Raw genomic sequence first — 12,153 nt, forward strand, 5'->3', positions numbered from 1 at the left:
TACTACTACTACTACTACTACTACTACTACTACTACTACTACTACTACTACTATCCATCTGTATCTATCTATTGGGGGGGGGGGAAGGCCTTGAACTTCACCCTTCGAAATAGTCTTCATCAAGATCGCAACATCTGATGTCACATAAAGGCCCCTTAAATACAATCCCCAGTAAAAAGATCGTACATAATCCCCCTTTAAAAAATCGAAAAAGGTTAAATTACCCCCCCCTAAAAAAGAAAAAAAAATCAACAACCTCCCACTCACTTGTACATATCCTCTCCAGGGTTGACCCTGTGGTTCGTCCTTGGGGCGTTTGTCCTAGGGTAGATGGCCACTTTACCTTCTCCCACTTTCTTCCCCATGTCTTGTCCATTGGAGGGAAGGGTGTAGGCCTCCAGGAGAAGGTATACATCGTGGTTTCGGTCGTTTTTGCAGAAACCTGTGAATATTGTAGTTAGCGTTAATGTAATAAAAATAATTCCCATTTAACCATTAATTGTCAGGAAAAAAAGTTCGTTGAATGTCGTTTTCATAAAGGCAAGGTGAGTGTTTCACGGATAGGATTCGATCATGAAATAAAATGTGGCCAGTATTTGGTAATTACTGGGTTAAGGTATTGTTTTGTTGTCTGGGAAAGAAGCATACATGAGTCTTTAGAATGAAAAAAATGTTCATCTGGGCTCGGAAACCGAGTGACATAAATATTCTGATAACATCAACAATCATCGTGAAATGTAGACTATCTGTAGTCGTTTACCTCACAATAATAGACATTTATTTTTCTTATTTTGTGCCCTTTTCACCAATCGTAGACCGCTACTTGGGTCATAACTCCTTTGCCCGGTATGACACGCTGAGAAAAGAATGGAACAATTCACATTGTCAGCTCCTCCCTACACTGCTGTTGAACATGTCCTTGATGTGCACAAGCTACGATTAGTTTGTAAACCATTTTGTCACATTGTCAATCCTATATAAATATAATTTATGCATTTATGGAAGTGTGTCATTTGCAGTATAATGGTAAGTATACCGGCCTGACACGACCGAAATTGTGTGAGTAGACTGAGAGAGAGAGAGAGAGAGAGAGAGAGAGAGAGAGAGAGAGAGAGAGAGAGAGAGAGAGAGAGAGAGAGAGAGAGAGAAGAAATATGATAAATACATAGAGGCTGAATGAAATACAAAAATGGATCGGTCAGACGGGTTGTCAATGGCAAGACGTTTTCTCCAGTTTAAAAGACAGAATCATGCAATGTGGCGACACGCCATGGTGTGTTTTATGTCAGAATTTTATCAAGTTTTTGTTACTAGCCTACACAAAGATCCAGAACAGACCAAAATAGAGTAGTCCCCAATTATTCGGGGTTTTTTCCTCGTTATCAAACAATTATGTATGTTGGCCTTTGATTCTTATCAAGGTGTTTTGAAGTCGTGAGTGTGAAAGATCACGCGGGTAAGAAAAAAAAAAGGAAGGAAAGGAGGAAAAGATGGCACCGGGGTTTAATGAGCATGATCTTTCAATTTTCAAAGGGGGTATACACCGGGTGGGAGCGGGACAGTGTCGATCTATTGCTCATCTTTTCACCGGGATGACATTTCAGCTCCTTTTCCACACAGTGTTACCATAATTAGTGGGATACAGCACAGATAAATGTAATAAAGTCAGATAGATGAAAAGGAACATACTGGTATTTGAGCCTGGATATTAAGGACACAATCTCAAACTCAAGCAAAACAAAATTTCGACAAAGACTTATCAGAATATGTTATGGTCACGTTCAGTGTTTAAGATCGTTGTCAATCTTTTACCTCTTAGACCTAGTTTATAAACCTTGCTAACTCTGAATTAACTCTCTTTCTCCTTAGGTATTGCTAAAATGAACGTTGTTATATTTATCTACCGTGGGATTATGTAAAGATAAGTATTTCTTATGTGAACTTTCAAAATATGCGTGCTCAGAATATGAAGTTAATTTTCGACAATACATTCCCCGTGAGCTAAGAAAGAATACCACTCGAAGGTTCAAAGACAGAAAAAAAACACAAAAAAAAACGATCACATGAGGGAAGCCAGTGTTACGATAACTAAAACCAACAACCCTTTGAATAAAAGTAAATTTGCACTTTAAAACGAAGTTTTTGTTTTATTAACTCAAGATGAAGAAAAATATACTGCTGTGAATTAAAACAAGATATATAGGTGCTTCATTTGTCATCCGCACATAATAGGTCATGTAGGAAGCGGGCCTTGACTCTACCTTCAGGGCAAACTCGGGACGGGAGGGATACAACGTCCAAGACTGAGATACTCGATAAAACTTTACCCAAACGGGAATCGAACCCCGGTCTTCTTCGTGCAGCGGCGAAGCGCCTAACCACTATACTATAGAGAGTTGCTTTGTGAAAAAGGTAACGATTAAGAACAGCAACAGCAAAAAAGGGATTGTGTGCTTCAAGACGCCGATATTGAACATTACGCTTTGCTTGTAATCGAGACTCAAATTTAAACATACTTTTTCCACCATGTAGACTAGATGTCATAGCCCGAGTTTGGTCAGATTTGCTTTATGCTCTGAGGTTGAGACTAAAGTGTCTGACCACCCAGTAATCACAAGTGATTTAAAAATTCCCCTCACAGAAAATAAAGAAAAGGTAAGACAATATCATACAATCTTTAGGTATCCACAAGCGCTCCACGAGAAATTATAAAAACGAGAGCGACTTCCCCTCAATTTATTCACACTAAAACTTCTTAACATTACAGCGATAGAAAGCTGTAGCTGTGAGATCTGTAAATGTAAGTCAGTTAGACCTTTATTTTAGAGGAGGAAAAAAAAAAGTGGGGATAGAAGAAAAAAAAGGGGATGGGGTTGGGGGTGGGGTTGGGGGTGGGGTTGGGGGTGGGGTGGAGGGTGTGTCATGCCTTGCCAACACGTAGAGCTGAGAGAGTAGGCTCTGTGAAAGAGATATCAGCAGAACACCGTTATCAACACGGGCACGGGAACGCAATCTGCTCGTCGACTGTGCGGTGGTTGGTCAAATATTGGGTGAAGATTAATGGTAGTGGTAGAGGACTGTTGGCGAGAGAATACTTCTGAACTAGAACGAGACTACCACCATAGAATCTCCTTGATGTAAAGTATTGGGTGCTTGGGTGTTTACCGATGTGTTAATTAATTCGCGCTGGTAAAATGTGATGTTTGCTGTTGTTGTTGCTGTTGCTGCTGCTGCTGCTGCTGCTGCTGCTGCTGCTGCTGCTGTTGCTGCTGCTGCTGCTGCTGCTGCTGCTGCTGCTGCTGCTGCTGCTGCTGCTGCTGTTGTTTTTGTTGTTGTTGTTGTTGTTGTTGTTGTTGTTATGATTCCTTTCCAATACTACCTATTATAAAATATAGTCCAATAGTTCATAGGTAGGCGGTGATATATCGGTGAAACGTACAGAAAGAGATCCAAGGCCTAGTTGGCCCAAAACAAAACAACCAAAGACCAAATACAAAACAATAGCAGAACCGCACAATTCCGAGAAAGCCAAATACTCCCTCCAACCTCTCCCCAACAACAACCAAAAACAAATAAGCAAACAAACAAAAACAACAAACAAACAAACAAACAAACAATCCCCCCAAAAAACAACAACAAGAAAAACAACAAACGTCCCTGATTCGCAGAATCTCTACGGGGCGTTCTTGAACTTAGGCTGTTTGAGGAATTTTAAAATATAATTCACCTAAAATGATTGGCTTGGTGTTATCTTATGGGAAATAGACGTGCCATTCGGATGTTGTTCCTCTTGAATAAGCCTGCAATGTTGAAAGTGGCGTTAAACTCATACTATACCTATATTCCATTACTGTCAAGGGATATGGAAATGCCCCCTTATGACTTGAAGCCTTTTTACCTGAGCTCGTTTTGAGCGAAATCTTCTGTTCAGAACTCTTTGAGACCACGTCATTTGGTCCAATAGTTCACTGGTCCAAACCATACTAAGAGCATGCATGCTGTCACTTATTCTTGCCCAGCAAAGGTTATAGCACGCTTCAGGGAGCAACAAGTAGAAAGGTAAGAGAGTGAAAATAAAATAATAGTAATAGTCGTGTGGAACCTTCAGGGAGTCTGAATGTGAACTGTCGGTCATCAAATGTGCAAAGCTCCGGTTTCTGTTCTGTTCCTTTCTGTGTGGTGACACTTGTGAGGGCTTCGTAGTCATGTGAGAATGTCTTCTCAGGGTACTTTCTCAGTAGAATCTGAATAAAGTAACATGAAAAAAAAAGACAAGAATGAAATGTAAAAACAAAACATAAAAAAGAAGAATTAAAAGACCCCGAATCTGAGAAGCAGTTGAAATTGTGAATACTCTCATTATTGCCAACTGCTTTGGCTTACGAAAAAATACTCTTAAGAGAATAGTACCATCCAACCCACTCAATAGAGGTACACAAAATTTGAAAAAACAAACAACAACACTTACAACGTCATACAGCAACAACAACAATAACTACTACAATAACAGCATCAATAAGTATTGGAAAAGCTGAGAATTCGTCTGAATGTTCAAGGGTCTGCTGAGGTAATAATACATGTAGTTGTAAAGCGGATAGGGCACTCTCTAGGGCGTGGGTATACTCTAATAAAAGCACAATTTATTATTACTACTACTATTACTACTACTACTACTACTACTACTACTACTACTACTACTACTACTACTACTACTACTACTACTACTACTACTACTACTACTACTTCTACTACTATTATTATCATTATTATTATTATTATTATTATTATTATTATTATTATTATTATTATCATTATTATTAATTTATGATTTATTATTATGATTATCATTAGGATTGCGATTATGACTACGATTGTGATCCTGATTACGATTGTTATTATTGTTTTGATCATTGTATTATTATTATTATTATTATTATTATTATTATTAATATTTTATTATTATCAATATTATTATTATTATTATTATTATTGTTATTATTATTATTATTGTTATTTATATTACTATTTTTATTATTATTATTTTTATCATTATTATTATTATTATTATTATTATTATTATTATTTTCTTTATTGTTATTTTTAAAAACAGTCCCCACCTGCGAGTAGTCTCTTGTGAACAAGCTCTGAACAGTCATCTTGATGAAATACCGACCGGGGATGTTGAAAACCGCGTCCAGAACATCGACATCAAACTCAAGTGATTTAAACTGGATTCTGTGCGAAAGAGAAAGGAAAGTCCATGGAGAAGAATGGGAATATGAGTCAAAAAGAAGGGTACTAAGAAGGAGCTGGCATAAACACTAATGATTGGTGAAAAGAAAAAGCAAAGGTAAACTATCACACAGATTTCGGTAGGGAAGGAAATACTATGTACTTCAGTTTGGTAATGGGGAGGGCCTATAGTGATTATAAGGGAAAGGCAGAAACATTTTATTTATGAGGTGGGGAGGGAGACACACATATAACTATTGTATTATATAATTATATGTAATATATATATTATGTAATATATATATATTATGTAATATATATATATATATATATATATATATATATATATATATAAGAGAGAGAGAGAGAGAGAGAGAGAGAGAGAGAGAGAGAGAGAGAGAGAGAGAGAGAGAGAGAGAGAGAGAGAGAGAGAGAGAGAGAGAGAGAGAGAGAGAGAGAGAGAGATTTATTGTATTCTGTAAAAGCAAGTTTCAGAAAATTATTTGACCCCATCAAACAATTTGATTACTTTGAAAGGATTTAATTTCTGAGCTAGTACCTGGAAATCTTGCTTTGGATCCGTTTTCTCTGTACCCGTGATTTCACCTTTGGTATAGTACAAGCCTGATTGGCTTGCAAGTTCAGTCCAGTCACAAGTCACTTCAGCGCAGATTTGGCCGCCTAGAAATTTTTGACCCCCCCCCCCCATCTGTTTAGGGCAACCACCCCCTCTCTGAGTTTCTGTACTTACGATCAAATTTCGGAAATTGCTTTTATCGCGTGAGCCCAGAGGACAATTGGCGTACATAAAGAGGAACTGGTAGGTAAACATTATGGTGAGTGGTGACTGTCGATTAGGAAGGGAATGAAAACATGACGTGCTGTATCATCCTTTCTCTTAACCTTGATGTTAACAAACATCATCAATGAAAAGAAAACCCCAACAGCATTTGGCTCTGAACACTCTTAACTCACCACCAATCAGCCATGATTTTATAAGGGAAAATAATTATGAAAGAGATAGCTGTATCCATTCGTGCTTCACCCACCACCGTGATGTTAAAAAGGAACATTAAGAAGATTCTATGAACATCCTTTCTTACCCACCAGCCGTGATGTTAAAAGAAGATTATGTATATATCCTTTTTCACCCACAAGCTATGGTAATTAAAAAAAATTATATTAATTAAATAGCTGGGTACATCGTTTGCTTCACCAACCAGCCGTGTTGTTGAAAAGGAAGATATAGAAGAAACAACAGTATATATCCTTCACTCACCCATCAGCTAGAAGACTATTACTCATCCCTGGTGTAGAGGGATCAGCGATGTCTATCCGGTTGGTGGTCAGCTCAGGGTAAGGGACCCGGGGACTTCTGGGGCTCGCCTGTAGATTAAATGATCGTCAACCCCTTCCCATTTCTGGGACTTTATTATGTACGTTAGTACAGACAAGATGAAATATCCGCTCAAGAAAGTTTGGGAATAGGGTGGCCTTTACTGATTATAAGGGAAAAAGGGCCACAAGCAAAGCCACAATAATTTTATATTTTCGTTATATTAAGAGTAAGCTACTGCACAAGCTATAGTTCTTCTATGTCCTGAAAATCATCTATAACAAGACGCCAATGAACCAGTTTTGGAGATCACAAGCGGGTATATTATACGTCAACACAGCCGTACAAGGTTTAAGCTTTTAACTTTTACAATTATGCAGGCTCAGCGAAATAATTCAGTTGATTTAAGTAGAGGACTGCTTCGGCCCTGTCTGTCAGCTCCAGTCCTGGCTAAGAAGAAGGCAGCATCCAAGCAAACAAGACGGGGATACTCGATATAATAGATTTCCCCACAAGGAAATCTTTAGCATGCAATGGTGATGTGCCTAAGAGTTTTTTCACATTACTGCACTCCTGTCGTATAAAGTCGATCCTCCATTTAGTATATATGGCAGGTTATTTTCGTTACTTTAAAAGTAATGTCCAAGTATGTTTTTATAGGCCTACTCATATAATGACGTCAAAGATTGAATACAAGATACAATGACGTCACATATTAGCCATACCCGCCGCTGTTCCCGCGCTATCTTATAGACGTTGCCACCGGCGTTGATGAGCACGTTTGATTTTCTTTCTCAAATAACGTGTCCTAGAAAACGCTTTGTCACACGCGGGTGTCGACCTTGCGTTTTTTGATTACAAAAAAAATAAATGTATAAAGCGAACAGACACCAGTACACACATTTACATAATGTTATGTTGAACAAAATATATGTCTTTCAGTTCTAAACCCTTGTGTCTTTGCCACACTTACGTAAGACATCTTTATAGTTTTCTTTTCCCCTGGGTCAGAACTCCTTCTCTCTTAGCGTTTGAATCTGTTGGAATACAAGGAAGAATAAAACACAGAGCAGGGCCACTCTCAGCAAAACACCCCCCCCCAAAAAAAAACAACCAAAACCCAACAACAAACCAAAACAACAAAAACCAAACAACATAAAAAACCCAAACAACAACAACAACAACAAACAACAACAAACAACAACAACAACAACAACAGCAAAGCAACAAAAAACAAAAACAAAAACAAAACAAAAAACAAAACAACCAACCCAACCAACAAACAAACGGACAAAACAATGAGCAAAACTAAACCAAATATAAAGAGATAACAAAAGCAACACATCACTAGGTGGTATCATTGGTGATTCTGCTTTTGAAGCTCCGAAACCTCAGTCGGTATCATACTGGACGATGAAGCGGATGGCCCTGGTTCGAATCCCAGACTGGGTATTTTCGATCTCGGATCGCTTTGTGGAGTTTTCAAGGCTCTCAACTCCAAAGGAGATGGAATTTAAACTCGGCGTAAGAGTGTTGATTAGGGCGTTCAACTCATTCACTCACTAGGGTTGCAGAATCTCAACGAAAGCTTGGGCTGCGTATGTAAATCCAGAGCTAGCGATGTTCCACCAAATATAACACACCACTTGTGCCCGATTTGTTGTGGGCCTAATAAAATTAAATATTTATAACCTTGTTAGATCTCATTTACCCTCGACACTGTCCACTGCGCTCTCTCAAATGAGAAAAGTCGCTGGAGTGAAATGTGACGGAAGACTTGAGCTAAGTTGGTCAGAAGGTTGTCAGAATTTGCATCTGAATCTGTAAGGCATATAGATCTGGTCTACTCTAAACTTAAGTCAACGATTTTTGTTGTTTAGTTTTTCGCTCCCGTATTGGTCTGATGATACAGTCGGACGCACACTACTTGAATTTCCACTCTGTGTGAAGTTCTGGTCTTCGTCGACTATGACGGAAGAAAAACAACACCCCGGGGAACAGATAGGCATAATGAGTCAGAGGAACATACATTAAGTCTGAAACTGAAAGGAAAACGCTACCTCTATCCAAAAGGTTGTGGCATATGAGGATCATAGCACCAGCTGGAGAATGGCACTCATTTTTGGCGGTGGAAAGATGGTTTTTTAAATATATCCCCACTCGGATTATGTTGGGTTTTTATGTAGATGTTTAGACACAATTAGACTCAATTTAGATCATAAAAGAAGCTGGCTTGGACCCTGTCTGTCAGGACCAACATTGGCTGAGAGGGATACAACGTCCCAGCAGAAAGACCGGGATACTCAATAAAAATTCGCCCCACACGGGAATCGAATTCAGATCTTCTGTGTGCGACGGTGAAGCTGCTAAGCGCTACACTACATGTTATGGTTGGTTGGGTTTAATGTGCCTTTTCAACATAGTTAGGTTCTTTGAGAAAGAGGGGAAAGGGCTGAGGTCTCCGATTTTAAAGTTCTCAATTGAGAGGACCCAACAAAACAGGTGAAGGGCTACGGAACTCCCAAATACTAAACGTCTATAAAACATGTACTGTTGGAGAGCCGAACCATGCCCCGTAAAGACTCCAATTGAGTAATTATCATTGTTAGAGCTCTCGACATAGTTTCCGAAACCTGATAAGAACTAAAGACTTTACACTACAGGATGGACCGCTCCGCTAAAAGAGCATCCATACGCATTTTAATCTCAGGTGGCGCTACTGTCGCTGTTTTGGATCTTATGCTTCTTTCGTTTCTCCAGAAGACAAGTAACTCATCTTTTAGATTTAAAAACAACAACATTATTGTAATTCCGTACCGTGGTCAGCTGTTTCCTCTGCTGGGTTTCAATCAACTACGGCATTATGACCCCCCAAGCCCAAATATAGTTAAGAGTTTGCTACACTCTTATTGCATTTGATGCAACACAAATTTTATGGCTGAATTTTATGTTTGACTTATGGTGTATATATCAACAAGTGAATATGTGGGCCTGATAAAATTAATTAACATTTATAACATTGTTAGATCTCGAATTACCCACGCTACTGACCACTGCTCTCTCAAATAGGGAAAGTCACAAGAGTGAAGTGTGTCGGAGGACTTGAGCGTGTTTAATCCCATTCAGTTGGTCAGACGGTTTCAGACTTTGCATCTGTCAGGCATATAGATCTAGATCTAGTCTACGCTAAACGAACCTCCACAAGTTTTATTGAGATTTTGTATCTCGGCACTCGAAGAGTTGCCTTGTTGCGTATTTTCATCCAGGACAAAAGAATTATGGATCCGAGTTCTGCGTTAATAAATGATTGATAAAAAGGCACAGCATATAAACAATAACTGCCTGTCAATATAAGGTACACGACAACAGATATCTTGACTTACACTTTGATTTGTTAGTATTATCAGAAGGTTCTAACATCTCTTGGTTTCCAAGCATTTAGATTCACAAAAAAATTGGAGATGGTTCCCTTAGTTTTATTACGAGTAGTACAATCCTTCTTCTTCGACAGGAACAATATTTGAATATCCCTGAAGAGATTGCAGGTTTATATAAATATTTCTGCCCTAATTGTATTTAATTTGAAAAATGTCGCATTTCTGTCATCTTCTTTCTTCTCTTTGTTTCAGTCTTCTCTCTCAATGTCACGGAAAAAAACCCTTCCCATTATATTGCTGATGACATACTCTATTTAGTGAAAAATTAAACATTGCAGATATTAGGTATGTGACAATACGGTTTACACACGAATCTCAGCTTGCTTTCCCCAAGGATATGGTTTTACTGATACTATATTTTCGAATTCTTCAAGTTTACAAAATTTGGAATTAGCTACATTAGTTGCCCATAATTATGGATTGTGGCAACATTGTTCTCTTGCGCTGCACTTCACTAAGATTGATGTAAAGTTTGCATTGTAATCCTAAATGAATAACATTTATTTGGTTTGTATTTCTTTTAATTAAGAAATTGAGATTGTGACCACCAGTCCAAATAAAGAAAAGTATAAGTTAAACAATAAAAATAACCTGCTGAAAAGGTATAATGATAGCAACAATGGGAAAAGTTGTTCATCAACTCAGTGAAGAAGATAAAGGGCAGCTTCGATCATGCTTGTAAGGACCAACAGAGGCTGTTTGAGATTATATCCTAGCAAAAAGACTGAGGTACTTGGCAGAATAAATTATGTCGATGCAGATCATTTCTATAGCGCTCATGTCGTAACATAGAATGCATGTGCACGAAAGTGCTAACAGACACTCTTTAGATTAACCGACTGTAAAACAATTTATTTTTTGGGAGGCAAGTTGCTACGACTCTGTCTGTCAGGGCCATCCGGGCTCAATGAGATGAAACATGCCAACTGACAGATGGGGTTACTCGAAAAAATGGGTGCTTGAAGCAAGAATTGAACTCATATCATCTGTGCAGAACACACACGTCGTTCATTCAAAAGTCTAAACTATAAAGAAAAGAAGATCAGACAAAAATGAGATCGATTGCTAAAAAAAAACAACAGAAAAAAAACAACAGATCTGTAATTTGGCAAACATAAGACAGGCTGAAACATTTTGTTTATAATAATGAAAATTGTCTTTATGATTGAGGACTATATTACGGATCAAAACACCGTGTACGGTTAACAAGGGGATCCTTTAATTAGTTACTCACTGATAAGTCATTAACCTCAGACTTTGCCGGAATTGCCAGCTTATTTCAGTTTATCAATATGTTTATTTATCTGCCTGTTTTGAGGTCTTCCAACACACTTTCTCAAGTCGAATCTTCAAAAAGTGTAATACTTGAAGCCAAATACTTATGTCAGCATACCTTTCTTCTCACTTTTCCAAAAGATTCCACAGGATCGATATCAACATAACAACAACGAAAAGAACCCAGAATTTCTCTCTGTCTGAATATCTTTTGAAACTTGACCACCGTGACGTGATGGTCTGCAAATCAAATCCAAAGTTCCAAGGAAATCATCCCGTCTCTATCCGGGATTCCTCCGCCATTTTGGGAAGGAATTTGTTGTGACTCTGTGCACTATCACCAAGTCGCTTGACACAAGCTCCAAGAGTAAATACCTGGCCCTCGAGCATTTATCTGGACCGAAGAGCTCTCTATCTAGTCTACACAAGACACGCTGTGCCATATATGTACAGACATTATTCCAGTGTTTTCACCCCCTATTCATCGATCTATTCCGCCCGTAGAGAGGGAAATTGAGCGCCTTTAGGAACCGAGAAGTCAAGAAGGATAAAGGATATCAGATCTCTTGTGGTTGTATCTGGTGTCCCGATTTCGCTTGCAGGAAACGTTTTTGTCGCACTTGAATGACGACCATGCCGCGCAGAGATATTGTGCCAGGAAAAGTCCTTATCCCATGACTCGTATGCGTGTGTGAGAGAGAAAAATCGCTATAATGCGGAACAATACATAAATTGATAGGTTTATGGGGTCGGTCTGGCATTTTATGACACGGCCGTAAGATATGTTTTACACACACCGACTGCTCGACAAAAGGATAAGCTGAGAGAGAGAGAGAGAGAGAGAGAGAGAGAGAGAGAGAGAGAGAGAGAGAG

At 38.6% G+C, this 12,153-nt stretch overlaps 1 protein-coding gene across 1 annotated transcript in view; it reads right to left on the minus strand.

The window, feature by feature from the left end:
- LOC101854157 (coiled-coil domain-containing protein 33) overlaps positions 1–11,987 on the minus strand; it is a gene marked incomplete at its 3' end in the record, with an annotated part of 58,364 nt that extends 46,377 nt beyond the window's left edge. The window contains 6 exon segments of the mRNA XM_013080913.1: positions 268–442; positions 4,103–4,244; positions 5,118–5,235; positions 6,512–6,618; positions 7,542–7,605; positions 11,399–11,987. Of these exon segments, the coding sequence (XP_012936367.1) occupies positions 268–442; positions 4,103–4,244; positions 5,118–5,235; positions 6,512–6,618; positions 7,542–7,550 (551 nt within the window).
- Positions 11,988–12,153: the final 166 nt, after the last annotated feature.

This window comes from Aplysia californica, unplaced genomic scaffold (genome assembly GCF_000002075.1).
Source record: "Aplysia californica isolate F4 #8 unplaced genomic scaffold, AplCal3.0 scaffold00105, whole genome shotgun sequence".
NCBI lineage: Eukaryota > Metazoa > Mollusca > Gastropoda > Aplysiida > Aplysiidae > Aplysia > Aplysia californica.